The 14,868-nt window shown below is 50.7% G+C and overlaps 5 protein-coding genes across 5 annotated transcripts; 2 read left to right on the top strand and 3 right to left on the bottom strand.

The window, feature by feature from the left end:
* Nucleotides 1–130: 130 nt before the first annotated feature.
* On the top strand, nt 131–865 carry AUEXF2481DRAFT_5173 (uncharacterized protein; the record flags this gene model as incomplete). Its single annotated transcript, XM_013487916.1, has 3 exons — nt 131–137; nt 223–278; nt 485–865. The coding sequence occupies 3 exons, from the start codon at nt 131–133 to the stop codon at nt 863–865; spliced, it is 444 nt and encodes a 147-aa protein (XP_013343370.1).
* Nucleotides 866–3,242: 2,377 nt separating this feature from the next.
* AUEXF2481DRAFT_225331 (uncharacterized protein) lies at nt 3,243–3,920 on the bottom strand. Its single transcript, XM_013488184.1, has one exon. It carries the CDS (start codon nt 3,664–3,666, stop codon nt 3,292–3,294), a length of 375 nt encoding a protein of 124 aa, XP_013343638.1. The 5' UTR covers nt 3,667–3,920; the 3' UTR covers nt 3,243–3,291.
* Nucleotides 3,683–4,921, bottom strand: AUEXF2481DRAFT_697038 (uncharacterized protein; the record flags this gene model as incomplete). Its single annotated transcript, XM_013488183.1, has 2 exons — nt 3,683–4,796; nt 4,844–4,921. The coding sequence occupies 2 exons, from the start codon at nt 4,919–4,921 to the stop codon at nt 4,176–4,178; spliced, it is 699 nt and encodes a 232-aa protein (XP_013343637.1). The 3' UTR covers nt 3,683–4,175.
* Nucleotides 4,922–8,144: 3,223 nt separating this feature from the next.
* Nucleotides 8,145–11,432, bottom strand: AUEXF2481DRAFT_5171 (uncharacterized protein; the record flags this gene model as incomplete). The annotated part of the gene is made up of 1 exon (XM_013487915.1): nt 8,145–11,432. One exon carries the CDS (start codon nt 11,430–11,432, stop codon nt 8,145–8,147), a length of 3,288 nt encoding a protein of 1,095 aa, XP_013343369.1.
* Nucleotides 11,433–12,581: 1,149 nt separating this feature from the next.
* AUEXF2481DRAFT_5170 (uncharacterized protein) lies at nt 12,582–13,521 on the top strand (the record flags this gene model as incomplete). Its single annotated transcript, XM_013487914.1, has 2 exons — nt 12,582–12,831; nt 12,890–13,521. 2 exons carry the CDS (start codon nt 12,582–12,584, stop codon nt 13,519–13,521), a joined length of 882 nt encoding a protein of 293 aa, XP_013343368.1.
* Nucleotides 13,522–14,868: the final 1,347 nt, after the last annotated feature.

Here is a 14,868-nt window from a genome sequence, read left to right as displayed (position 1 = left end):
GAGAAGGGCGCGCACACCTGCCGACATTCACCCGCAATATTCGCAGCCCACCGACGCCAGTCGCTCTCAAGATTTGCTGGTCAGACGATTTTGAACGACAAGACATACTAACCGTCCCAACCCAGCAGCCATGAAGTGTACGTCCAGCGCACATTCCTCCTCGCTCGATTGCGACATCGATCTTGTCAATTGCGCAGCCAGATGCTGACAGTGTCTGTTTAGTCCTTAAGGTCGGCCGTGTCGCCATCATCAGCCGTGGCAGATATGCAGGCAAGAAGGTACGGCACTCTTTTCCTCCAGCGGATCCACCGACGAAACCGGGTTATACACATGGGCATTGAAAGGGCACCGCATGTACAGCACACAGAAAGAGCTAGGAACTATCATGTGAAGGAGCAGACAAACCGCACAACCACCTCCGACCGTCGAACCGCTATTCGTACTAGCATCGCCGAACATGCCACTTACACTCTTTCCGCTATAGGTCGTCATCATCCAGCCCGTCGACCAGGGCACCAAGTCCCACCCCTTCCCTCACGCCCTCGTTGCCGGCATTGAGCGTTACCCTCAGCAAGTCACCCGCCGCATGTCCAAGGGTCGCCAGGCCAAGCGCTCAAAGGTCAAGCCTTTCATCAAGGTCGTCAACTACAACCACATCATGCCCACTCGCTACACTCTTGAGCTCGAGGGCCTGAAGGGTGCCGTCACCAACGACACCTTCAAGGAGGTTTCGCAAAGAGAGGATGCCAAGAAGAACATCAAGAAGGCCCTCGAGGAGCGTTACCAGAGCGGCAAGAACAAGTGGTTCTTCACCCCTCTCAGTATGATGACTCTCTGTCCACCTCGTCTCCGGCCAAACGACTAACATGTCTTCCCACAGGATTTTAAACGACTCGACAAAGCGCGGTGCACTTCTTGGTTGGGGGAGTCTTCAAAAATTCACTTCATGGACACGGGGGACTCAAGACTTAGCTGTCTTTAACGCATGATCATGGGACATAGCGAGTCAAAATACCAACGTCTCGAAACAAAAAGGAAAAGTTCAAAAAAATTCTTCCAACCCTGTCAAAACAGTCCACGAGCAACATGTGCAAGGAACCGGCCGAGTTTGGGAGCGATACCACCGAACGAAAACGAGAACATCAACATGGCGACCATGCGACGACTACAATCCTTCCCTCGAATGACACCCTTCTGAAAACAAGACAACAACTCGCGGCGGATGGCCATGAAACATGACGTTCACGAATACCTTCCGCGCTCGTTGTTAGCCTTGTCTTGATCACTTGAAATGCAACAAAAGTTATGTCCGGTATCTGTGCTTGTAATCTCAATGTAGGAACACGTTATGGCCGTATCGATATGTGAATTGACTCCTGCTACTTATTAATCTACAGCTGTGATGTAACAGCAAGTTGAAGTCTATGTCGAGGTTCCGCCCACTCAGTGGTCAAGCATACTCATATCTAGCCTGGTTTCATACTACACCATACATCTCCTCGTTGACTCTTACGAAGGAGCGACTTATATATCATGGTCTTGTTCACTGAACACGAGAAGATGTCAGCTCGCATACGTTTACTTTCTCCCGTCCCCTCTCTACCTCGCTGTCGAGATCACGATATCCATGGACAAGAAGCACCTTCACTCTGTAGCCTCTCGCCGCTATCTGTCCCGTGACTGCAAGATCATGCCATTCAGCAAGGTCATATCCCTCTCCTTCGAGGCTTTCATTCGCAGAGATGGAGACCTGCTGCCCATTGGACCGGCCCCGATTCCCACACCCTCTCTCACGCTATAAGAAAGACAATCTGCCAGGAAGGGGAAACAACATAGCACTCGCGTCAACGAACACGATGAAGCTCTCAGCAGCAGATGGAGCATTATGTCCAAGAATGCTTCTAGTCTTGCCGGCTTCTGAATGACAGGGTGGCTTACTACACTCCAACATAGCAATCATTGCTTCATCTCCATCTATTCGTGCTGGCAAAGGCTCGTGCAACGTCTGATACGTTCCGGCGAACGCCATTGGTCTTGCATCATCAAAAGCAGCACAGCATACTCAACAAGACTTGGGAAGGGGCGTGCTGTTCAAGTTTTCCTGGCAATGTCTTCTGAGCACGGAACTGACGTACCTTCCACAAGTTTACACGCCGGTGGATCCAACATTTGACATCCACGACAGTTACAAGTACCAGCCGAACACCACTCGCAACCGTAACCCTGTAGGATCAAGCAAGACGCGGAGAAAACTTTGATCCACCCTCTCGCTCTCACGACATGCAATCCAAGCCAACACCAGCAAGACCGTTGACCCAAGATCCAGCATTCATCCTAACCATACCGTTGTTGAGCCTTACAAACCCCTCTATACTCATCTTTGGCAGATCGTAAACTCTCTTCAATCGAACAAAGTACCAATGTACCGTAATGCCCCTCAGAGTATCCACGGAGCAGGCTCCTGAGTTGTGTAGTGTGGCAGATTTGTATTTACATCTTGTCTGGGTGGAGGGCAAGTCGAATGTTAGAAAGCACCTTCACAATCGAGTAGAGACCACGAGGAGAGATCGTCCGGTACCCCGGTTTACATACCTCGAATATCACCGAGAAAGTAGCCGCTCAAAGATCAAGCTTCCTTTCAAGCGAGCACCTACAGTATGTGTTCAATTGGAGAACGATTCGGTATGATGGAGGTGTGTTGATGAGTTGCTGCTTCCTTGTCCATTTCTCTCATGTAGTCTCTAGAACGTGCTTTTCTCTTATCTCGGCCCCAATGCTTGCATACACGAGGGCGAGTCCGGGTGAGTTCGAAGGAGTTTTGCTCGTATCTCCCACCAAGCACACTTCTCTTGATTGCTGCCAATTGGACAGGTCTGTTCACGTTCGTTTACCAAGAGATGCCCCTCAAGTGATTGTTGCGAGACCGTTGCATCAGAGATCCTCGAGGCAAGTGGTAAAGCCAAAGGTACACACACAATTTAACGTTATATACTCCGCGCTCCGAGGATCTTTCCTGCATGTGGATCAGAGTCAAGCGCCGTGCATGCCGCCTGGGTCATGTGCGGCTACTTGGTGCATACCTGTCGTTGTCGGCCCTGGGCAAAGTTCTTGAGTGGCTTGCATGGACAATTGACAGTCGGCACTGTCATGGAAAGCTAAGATGGTTCATGACCCACCAAAGCAAGGCGACCGCATTCGAGGACGATCATAGTCCATATTCGTGAGGAATGGACTACCTCACTAAGCATGTGATTTCGATGCAATCAAGAGCAGTTGGAGAAAGAAAATTGATCAGAGTTTTTGACATGTAAGAGAGATAGCCCAGAGATACAAAAGAATTTGCTTTTCCTCAATGCCTCCATGAATCTCACATCCATATGTTTCCTGCCTGCATACCTGCCCTTCTCTTTCCAATTTTGTTTGTCTCTTTGGCACCGCCGTGACAGGCCGAACAGAATTATTACGCCTTGAGCGCCTCGCTGGACAAAGTGACCATACGTCTGGAAGAAAAGAATGAAACAGCGACGACTGCTGGTCGTCGTGCAAGGAACTTGTCCTTGCAAAAACATCTGTACAAAGAAGTGAAGTGTAAACAAGCCTCCTCTTCCATAGTTCTGAAAGTACCAAAATTATTTTAGATCGTCCCGCGCAGCAGACCAGAGGCATAAGATGATTTGCATAGAAGACGACGGAGTGTAAAATGATATGTCTTCCGTGGTTTCGCGAAAGCCGACAAGTACGTCACCGTCAGACGCAATGTCTGGATCGCACTCAGTATGTAGGACGTGACCTTATTTTAATAAAAGCCCGTAGCAAGAGGTTGAAGGGCGAGAGCAGGAGGCAGGAGGGAGGAATCGATTTCGCTAGTCATTTTTTTGCAAATGGCCGAGATGTTACTGCTCCTAGCAGATGGTTTTGGTGATGAATTTCTCAGATACTGGCGAAACCAAATTCGTGGCCTCGGAGCATGGAAAGCGACCAAGCCCAATGCGCTTCTCAAGCCTGAGGGTGAGAAGGTAGAGAGAGAATAGAAAGGGAGGGGGTTGGTATTCAAGGAAAAGAGACAAGTGGTCGTCATGGCGATAGGCACATGCGAAGGACATGGCCGAATAGAAACAAGGCTCTGCAAAGTCGTATGGTCGTCGTGATGATATGCAGAAGATGAAGAAGGGCGCTCAAAGGATGACACACTTTCCGCCTGAACGTTTGGATTTCTTGACGGTTCCGCGACTGTCGCCAGTATGCGAGCGGCCAGAGTCTTTCTTACCGCCGCCGCCTCTGCCACCAGCAGAATTGTGTCTTTGACGGCGCAGCTGGCGGACGACGTCGTAGAAGGCCTTTTCGACATTGACGCAGTTTTTGGCCGAAGCCTCGACGAACTCACAGCCTAGCTCGCGAGCAAGAGCGGCACCTTCCTGGGTAGAGACCTCGCGCTCGGTGACGCGATCGCACTTGTTGCCGACAAGCATGACGGGCGCAGGACCGGAGGATGATGGGGCGGAGAGGCTGGGCGAGCCAGGGTAGGTGGGCGAACCGGCTTGTGCGGACTCCTTGACGCGTTGGATCTGGCTGTAGAACTTTTTGATGCGTTGGAACGAGGCGCGCGAGGATATGCTGTAGACCAGGATGAAGCCTTCACCATCCCGAATCCACTGGTCTCTCAGCGACACATACTCTTCCTGGCCTGCCGTGTCCAGCACCTCGAGCATGCATGATTGGCCATCAATCTGCACTTGCTTGCGGTATGAATCCTCAATGGTCGGGTCGTAGGTTTCGACAAAGTGGTTGAGACAGAGCTGTCAATGTCAGCTCGCATTCCTCGGAGCTGCAGCTCGGCACATACCTGGATTGTGAGGGCAGTCTTGCCGACACCGCCATCTCCAAGCACCACCAACTTGTACAGAGTCATTTTGCCCGCCATCTTGACTGCTCGGATAAGTGCAGACTAAAGTTGCGAGAGTTTTAGTAGCTGTGCTGGGTCGTGTGCGAAGGATCTGCGGCTGTTCAATTTCGGCGGCGCGCGGTGGTGAGATGCAAAAGGTCGGTCAGCTTCGCGAGTGGGCAGGTGCAGTGTGGAAAGCCGCGGGCGCAGGTGCTTGGTCCCGTCGTGGTCGAGTGCAGACAGCGCGCAGCAAGCAGAGCAGGAGCAACAGCAGAAGGGACTGCTGAAACTTGACGGATACAGGGATATTGTTCAAGAGGCTGTAGAGCTAACGCACGTAGCGGCGCCGGGGCCAAGGCTTCAAAGGGGGCAGGAGCAAAGAGGGCGCTGGTTGATAAAGCCAAACGTCGACGCCAACGACTGGAATATATCAAGCTGGGGGAGAGACTCGTTGGGAGGGAAGGTGGACTGCTGCAACGACGACCAAAAGGCAGACGACGACCAGAGAGCAGAGGGTCTTGCCTTTAGTTAGCTCCGACAACTCCAAACTAGCTGTGCTAGCACCGAGAGCTTGTTTCCCTGAGCCTGAGAGAACCACGACTACTTGCAGCCCGACCCGGAAAGCACAAACAATCAAGACGCTGCGGGGGTGTCCACTCTCACCAATTCACCCATTTCTCTATCCCGGCACGACACGGCGCTCGCACGCTTTGCTGCCAGTCCACGCTGCCTCGCAGACAGCCAAGGACTAAGCATTTGTCTCCACTGCCCGCCTTGAACCTTCTTTTCCGCTCAAGACGCGTCCATCGACGTCCACATCCCGGCATACGAGCTGTTGTCTTCCACCTTCCAATACATACAGTAGGACCACCGTCGACGCCCCACAAACTGTCGGCCGTCCCGGCTTGCTTGATCGTTGAGGAGGAACTGCTGTTTGTTGTCTATTAGACTTTGAATCTCTATATGCCTGTCGTCTCCCTATTCTTGCCGCCTCTCAATCATCCTCCAATGCTCCACGCGAAACCCTGATAAGCCAATCGCTGGAACCCTAAATGAATATCCTCTTCTCCTCCCCTCTAACGAATACGGGTCTTCCACTCTTTGACCACTTAACAACAACACGGTGGCGTGCGATGCACGTTTCCCTGCCTAGCACTTTGTCTTGAGCTCTGCTCTACTGCCATTCGCTCTCTTCTGAATCAGGCTGCCTGTCTCGCGTCGTCACCCTTCATATCTGACTCGCTGCGTCAACTTCTTCATCCAAGCTCCTCGAGTTTGAGTTTTAATCTTGATCGGTAAATACAGGATCTGATTAGATGCATATTTTGCGCCTGGGTATCTCGTAGGCAAGAGTCATTGACACCCCAGGAGTAAGATTTTGCTGGAGCGATCGTCGACTATCGGACCTGAAGCAAATTGGCGGATGCATAACCAGTATTTCCTTTCAAGTTTCAAGCAGGACCTCAACATGAACATCTGTCAATCTTCAATGCACCAGAGCCGCAGCTCCGCAGAATCCGCAAGATTTTGACTGCCGTGTCAAAGAGATCTGCTTTCAACATTTGCCGGTTTGATGATTAGTGCCTCGCTTGCAAATTATTCGGGTGTCGTTCAAGAAGCCTATCGGTAGGCACTCCGAACTAACTCGACCTCATCTTGCCTACTTCGTCTCCTTCAACTCCACCTACAGTGACCTACTCGCTAATTTACGCGCAGATTACATAAATCTTGGGTCGCTCAGCAAACGGCTCTACCCTTGCCATCCAGCGTTGCGCGACAGATAGGAAGACGATCATTTGCGGCTGACCCTTGTGTGCACCTGTATTATGCAACAACGCAGTTGGACTCCGAATATGACATTGTATATCGAACTCTAATTTTCACATGCATCGCGCTTGCGACCGTGCCGCTCACGAGCTATGTTGTTGCGTATATTTGAATACGAATGATCTGAGCAAGTCCCTGAAATGCACATGTTTAACTTGAGGCCCACTTCCCCACACCGACTCGGTGAGTCGACCCCCACCAACTCCCAATAGCAGGTCGAGGAAGATATCATCGTCTGAGGAACAACAACGCTCTCACTCTAACAAAGCCACATAATCCCACCTATTGAGTCGTACTCGCAGTGCATACAGAGACGAAGAGTTGAGAGATTGCGACCAGCTTTTCCTGTGGCTAGGGCAGGAGAAAGCCCTGAATGAAGGTTCGCTTTAGGTGCATGCCGTCGAACTCAGCTGTCTTTCGGTCAACTGTCCCGCTGTTGTTCAGCAATCAGGACCAAGTAAATCTGCTTGTGCTGCTCGCGTGAGCCAGGCCGAAAGCAGAGGTATGTTGCGAGGCGGAGAAAGCGCTCAACCGTCTAACGTTGTTCTTCACGACCATACTAGGTTGCCTGTCTAGCTGATGACGATCCCCCTCCAACGCTGCCTAATGGGTTGCTCAAGGATAAAGCATTATATTTGTACATTGGATCGGTTTCATCACGTACGGCCATAGTCAGCTGAAAACTGGGCATCCCGTCCGCTCTGCCATACATAAGCAGTTGAACGGCAGATTAGTACTACGGTGGGTGACCACGTGGGAATCCCTGCTGCTGTACGTTTTGCATCTCCTTTTGGTTGCTGGTCATTCATCAAAGCCGTCTTTGTGAGCGGGACTACCTCTTGTTTTTGGCTAGACTGGCCGACCTGCGGGAGATCTCCTGCTCGTGTGTGGGAGTCTCACGTAGAGCTTCATGAAGGCTCACGGACCGGGTGTGCCGACTATGGTAAGCTATCCGAGGCCTCTAGATCCTTGAAGTGTGCAAGCAGCGGCACACATATAGTACCCGGCATGTTAGCCACTGAAGCTTGATAGGGAGACTTGGTTTACTGATGGAGAAGATGTGATAGACTGACAAAAGCCTTTAAAAAACGATCTATGTGACAAATACAATTGACTGTATACGTAAATCGTACCTTCCTTGTCAGTCGTCTGCCACAGACTGAGCTGATTGAAGGCAGAAATCATACTCAAAAGGCAACATTACCATTGAGATCACTACGAAGCAAACATATTCGAAGTGAAAGAAGCATCAAGAACAGATACATTGCAAAATTAATCTACTCAACTCAAAGACATTACAAAGATCCTACTCATCTCATCATAACATCCAAGAATGCCAAACATAAACCTCAAAGTCCAACCACAGTACGCACAATCATCCAAACAACCTCACTCAGATCCTCTGAGATATTCCACGACGACCTCCTTGCTCCTTTCAGGGGCTTCTGTAAAATCCCTGCTGATCGTATGGACTCCTCGACCTCTTTGGCGTCTCCATGGCTTTGCTCTTTCTCTTGTCCCATGTCGTTGTCTCTTTTCCTTCGTTTGAGACTTGTAACCCTTTCCCCGACTCCGACACCAAAACCTGCCCTTCTTTGGCTTCCAAGCCTAGCATCTTGTCAAGTGTACTAGTGGGTGTATCCACAGGGCTAGACGTTACGGCTTCATTGACACGACGTTCCTGCTCAGCCCAGTATCCCTCCCCGTTCCTCCACACGGAGAGATGTGTATGTGGCATCCTTGTAGATTCGGGTAATGTGGTGAGAAGACTGAGCATAGGCTTCGAAGGCGAATAAGTGACGTATTGGCACTCTCTGCTTTCCTTGTCGTCATCCTCGTCTTCTTCCTGTTCCATCATGATATCTCTTGGTGGACCATCCTCATTATCAGAGTTTTCTGGCGAGAAGCCAAAGTCAAAGGGTAATTCAAGAGCCGCTTCACGGCCTAGATGCAGATAACGATGCGAACCTTGACCCATTTCATCCTCGGGAATTTGTAATGAGGAGTTCATGCGTCTGAGTGCCATGATGCTTTTGCGAATGTCTTTCGGGGGCTGGGCACGAGGTCCTGTGACGCGTTTGCTGCGAGAAGAAGGCTTCTCGATGCCGCCGCTGCGACGATGAGGACTTGAGCTACCACTGCGACGACGTGGGCTTATACTGCTGCTACGACGATTTTGACGATGAACGCTGTTGTTGGGATTCGACAGTCTCGCGCCTGGCAGAGTCTCACTAGCATTGCTAATCTTACGACAAAGAAGCGGCGGCGTTTTGCAAATGCTAGAGCTAGGAGATGGAGGTGGGGACGGTAGGCTTGGATCTAGATCTTCCAGGAATGAAGCATGAGGACGGAGGATAGGCATAGACTCGAAAGGCGAGCGAATACGGTCTGTTAGCACCGCTGTACGGGCGTAGGGTGACTCAATTTTGCTATCGTTCTTCGGTGATTCTGCCTCCTCGTTTTCCTTATCACTCGCATAGTCACACAGAAACGACGGCGGCGAAGACCAGGTTGCTGTTACGGGCTCCTCTTTAACAGCAAAAGGGAACTTGGGAGAACTGCTGTCGTCCTCATCCGAGGAGTATACGGAGATTGGTCTGTTCGGATCGTATTCTTGTCCACTTGCAGACGGATTCGTTATCAGCATTGGCCAAGATGGGTCGTACTTGCTTGACCACGATGGGAGCGATGGAGATGATTCGGGAATGTAGACTGAACGTGTGGAGTTACTTGGCGTGACATGCAAACCAAATGAAGGACTGCGTTCATGCTCGGACCACTCAGTCGAGGGACGAGTGAATTCGATTGCAGGTGTTTCTGAGCCTTGTGGAGCAGTCTCGTCTTCGCCCACAAGACTCACGTCTGGCAGACTCGGTATGCTGAACAACGAGGCTTGACGTGATAGTGGTGACTTTACTGCTTGCGACACATAAGATGCAGTTCTATAATTGACCTGGCTGTTCCACTGTAGAGGTTCGTTTCGATATGCTACCATGGACAGAGTTGGAGAGCTAGGCGTGAGTGACGCCCGCAATCTCAAGGGATCCACAGTAGTCCGCGGCCGAAGGGTTATGTCGCCATTCAGGTGCTTGTCAGCGGTTGGACCTTCTTCGTCATCTAGTGACTCTTCTCGGATCCCATCCATGGAAGAACTCGTTGATCTACTTTGAGACTCTGATGCGGGACCCAGAACAGTTGGTGCGAGTGTCGACAGACGAACGCAGTTTTGTCGACGATGCCTCTTTCTTGCGCTTGGACTTCCTTTCAAGATCGAGTGTTTAGGCCCTATCACTGACTTTTCCCATTTAGACATACTGTCAGCGTCCGAGTCTCTCAATGCATTCTTCATCGGCCTCTGTGGCGAGCCTGCGTTGCCAGACACAGCACGCAAGACGCTTGATCTGGGTTTCTCTGGTGGAGACCCTGTTGCTGAAACTCTTGAGGATCCGGTGTGTCGCCTTGGTGTGCTAACCATTGTAACGCCGCCATTACCCCTACTGAGCGAGCCAGATGATGACACACGACTTATGCTGATGCGGTCAACATTGAGGATTTGCGGTACAGACAATCTGTTTGACTGCTTCTCCAGCGTGGAAGCAAGACTTGTGACAGAGTTGCGATTGCTGCCGCTTGAGGTGATACTGAGACACACGAGACTCCTCCTGTGACCGATATAGCTTGCTGGTCGTGAAGTGTCACCATTCGACGAGACCTCGACCCCTGCTTCGGCTGCAGCGTCATCTGTTGTTGTCACTTTCTGATTGTTCTTGTACTCAGGTATTTGATTGACGTTCCCGGAGCTTATTATACGTTCCCAATTGCGCTCAGGACTACTGTTCAGACTGGTCGATGTGCTCTCGTTGTGCTTTGCTGAAGGTATACCCAGAGCGCTATGACGATTCGCGGGATTGTAACCGCTTTGGCGACTGATGTTCCTTGGAAGAGGCGGCAGAGGAGGTAGCGGTCCGGTAGGCGCCGGTCCGGGAGCAGACGCGAACGTGTTCGCAGAGTTGGGCTTGTTAGGATCAGAAACGGCCCCCAAAGATTTTGAACGAGCCGCCCGAGGTCCTATAGAAGGTTCTCTAGTGAGCGAGACTTGTATGGGCGGATCCGTGAGTTGTATCGGTCGTGAAGAGGAACGAGGCGGTATTTGAGGCGAGTCGATTTTGACAGCCTCAGGCTTTGCAATCAATGGTCCCACAGAAGCATAATGGATCTCGCGTTCTCTCACAGCACCCCCTTTGGTAGCAGCTGGCGAACTTCGGGAACCTCCACCAGGCGTCCCTCCTCTTGGGCTTTCAATAATTGCCGAGAGAGCTTGTAATCTTCTGGCATTGGATGGCATACGCCCTATCCTTGGTCTCCTTCCAGGAAAGTTCCATCCCGTCCGAGTCTGCTCCTCAGGAAAGATAAATGCCGGATGAGTGCGATTGTTGACCTGTGCGAACGGCGGTAGATGGTGAATCGTCTCTGTCGATGCAAGTGCGCCCCATCCCCCACAAGGTACGTAGGGAGGCACGAATGGCAATTGGCAGACTCCAGATCCTTGATGTAGTTGAGTGACCTCTACAGGACGGGCAGGAGGAAATCCTTGTTCGATCTCGGCGATCTCGGGATTGTGTTCGCGTTTGCGCTTGTATATCTGAAAACCGATGAAGCAGACGGCGCAAAGAAAGAGCGCGCCAATTCCTGCGCCAATCCCGACAACCGCAGAAGACGACATGTTTCTTGACGCGTTATGTCCCAGATGAACGATGCTGATACAATGATACTACTCTTCCAGTATCGTCGTCGTCATGTTCGGCTCATGTTGATTGATGGTGATCTTCGCCTGGTCGTCCATGAATTAATTGGTCATGGCATAGTTGGCACAAGCGACTACTCTCGTGTGGTTGTGCCACAACAAATGTCCAGTCGGAGGTATGGAAAGGTTGCCACAACATGGCTTGAGGAATGTTGTCCACCACCACATCAGATTGTGATAGTTAGACTTGGAGCCAGATATTTTGGGCCAACTACTTTGCTCAATTGGCATGACAGAGGTGGGATGTTGAATTCACCTTTGCTGAACCAGAATTTGCTTTGTGATCGGACGTTGACTAGAGCTGACGCAGGTTCGTGTGTGCCATTATTGTAACAGATACAAAAGTCATGTCTAGGATGAACATTCCACAGGGATTTGGCGAGGCCTCTGGATCCTCAACATCATGGAGCAGGCCTACAGATGAAGAACCTCACGTCGACGCCAAAAAATCATAAATTGCGCTAACGATGGCTGCTTTACTTGTCAGTATGTTTGCGAGAACGATGGCAGACTTCAGAGTCTCATCGCGCAGTTGAGAGAAGTCGCGATTTTGCGGCTCCTGCTTTATTAGCCTTGCATTTACCCGGGCCCGGCGATAATCCGACACTACCTTGCCTCGGCCCCGGTCCATCTCAAGCCGGCAGAATAAAGAAGAGCATCCTCAAAACATCTTGCCAACAACTTGAAGTTATGCCAACAAATCAACACAAAACGATGGTCCGGTTAAAGCACGAGTCGATATGGATCAAGGGAAGGCCATAGCGAATCGGAACAATTGATCGATTTCAATGAGTTTCGCTCGTGCCCCGCCCCCACCTCGATGTTGCAAGCCGGGGAATATCGTAAACAGCGGTATCTGGCACTTCTACCAGCAACAAAAAGGATGAAGTAGGGCTCAATAGAGTTTTCTGGACTTCTTCCTTTGGACACGTCAGGATTTGATCTTAGTTAAGATAAACAAGAGGTCCCTGCAAGATGTCTGCTGTTCAAGTATCCTTCGTTCTTAGACGAGCTGTTCCCAAATCGTCATTTTTGACTCTTCTACCTCGTCAATCTATTCGCACAATCATGGACGGCGGTATCACTCAAGACGGTCTTTTCACGACAAACAACACTGTCGCACCGAAGCCCAGCAGTATCCTGTCGTTGTTCAGCTTGAAGGGCAGGACGGCAGTGATCAGCGGAGGTCCTGCTGGAATTGGTCTTGCAGTTGCAAAGACATATGCTGAGGCTGGTGCAAACGTCGCCATCTGGTTCAACAGCAATCCTGCTGCTCATGCCCGTGCCGAAGAAATCGAGAAGGAGTATGGTGTCAAATGTGAGCAACACACGACGTTGAATGTGTGGTATCAGATCTCTGACAAAGCCGACAACAGGCAAAGCATACAAAGTCAACGTGACGGATGCCGAAGATGTAAAGAAGGGACTCACTCAGAGTGTCCAAGACCTGAACGGTCGCCTCGACATATTTGTCGCCAACGCTGGTATTCCCTGGACACAAGGCAACATGATCGATGGAGAACTGGACCATTATCGTAAAGTCGTCACAACAGATTTGGATGGTGTATACTATTGTGCACGTGCTGCTGGTGAGATCTGGAGACGACAAGCCAAGGAGGGTACCGATATGAACGGCGAAAAGCTCGAAAACTACTCATACGGATCCTTCATCGCAACTGCTTCAATGTCAGGACACATTGTCAACTTCCCTCAACTACAATCAGCATACAACGCAGCAAAGGCCGGCGTGCTACACTTGACCAAGTGTCTGGCCGTGGAATGGGTCAAAATTGCGAGGTGCAACTCAGTCTCTCCTGGCTACACTGCGACGGAACTTACAACGTTCGTACCGGAAGAGACAAAAGCTATCTGGAGAAGCAAGATCCCTATGGGTCGTGAGGGCGAGACCCATGAGATGCGCGGCGCATACTTGTACCTGGCTTCGGATGCTGCCTCTTACACCACTGGTTCCGATATCGTCGTTGACGGAGGTTACTGTTTACCGTGAGCATTCACCCAAATAGTGAAGTGGGCTTCGACCGAAGATAAAGTCAGAAGCGGTGGCGAAGTATGACATACATGAAGAGAGTGCTTTTTTCCTGGTAGCGATATTAATAGAGCGCCTGTCTCGTATCCGTGTATAACGTTCGGCCTGATGAGGCCTACATCTACTGTCTTATGAGTGAACACTTCGTATCCACAAGAGCTTGCTGTTGATTGACAGCCCTACTCTTGTTTTCCCCCAGAGCAGTTTCTCTGCAACTGTAGATTGGTATATCTGTTCGCAAACAGCGAGACATCGTCTGATGTTCCAAAGGAGGATCTGCTGATCGCTTGGCTTCTTCTCCTTGGCGAGAACAATGCTCCGAGTTCGAACGATCCACGGAGGTTAGTTACAGAACCAGTTCTCTGTTGGTACCAAAAGGAGCTGCGTGTTTGGGACCCTTGAGTTTTCCAATTGAGACGTGTGACAGGAGTCAAGGGAGACAGAAGTGTTCATAGCTCGCGGCTGTTATAGGCGCAAGTCTCCCACGAAACAGCCGTGGACCCTGAAATTTTTCACTTGCGGCTCAACCCATGTCTCAGTCCGCAACCAAGATGCCGGGGAATCTCATCTAGTTTGTCTCTTCTTCATCTGCTCTCTCGACCGCTTGTTTCGTTTGCACAAGACGACCAAGACTCCGAAAGTTAGAGTTCGTATTTTCGGACCGGTCGACGTCGTCTGAGTAGCACATTCGAAACAAGCCTTTGGAAAACTTGAACTTGGCTCTCGTTCGGTGCGACTCATGCGCCGGCCGGAACGAGAGAATGGTACGAGATCGAAGACAAGGGGGGCCTTAATTCTGTTGACACGGTGAAGCGCGACAGCGGTGGGTCGATGCAATTCGTGCTTGATACTAGGAGGAGATTCTTGCGATAACCGCTACTCCTATAGTGACCCTGATATACGGGTCCTCTCAACTGTCCTCGCTCCTGAATTTTGCAGCGAAAACGTGTAGAGAGATGAGTTCTCCATTGATCGATTACTTGCATGCCAAGCACCACACTTCCGCGCATTCCGAGGGCTCATGTGATAGGCGAAAGCAGCGCTGTAGATCAGTGTTCTCTTCGAATGCTTATCTTATTTTTATAACAGCGCTATTGATAGAGAGTCAGGATGGACGGTAGCACTGTGGCTGTATGTGGTACGGATTTGTACGACGCGCCCACGCGAGTGGCACGCGTGATGGTGCTAGTTCTGGCAAAAGGAGAATGTGGACTCTTTTTTTGAGCAGCGCGCAACGGATCTGTGCATGCAACGTGGATGGTGGTTGTGGCTGGCAGAGGTAGGAGCTCGGGTTAGATCAGGGTACGA

This window comes from Aureobasidium subglaciale (assembly GCF_000721755.1).
Source record: "Aureobasidium subglaciale EXF-2481 unplaced genomic scaffold scaffold_11, whole genome shotgun sequence".
Classification (NCBI taxonomy): Eukaryota; Fungi; Ascomycota; class Dothideomycetes; order Dothideales; family Saccotheciaceae; genus Aureobasidium; species Aureobasidium subglaciale.
This window is presented reverse-complemented; position numbering and strand designations above follow the sequence as displayed.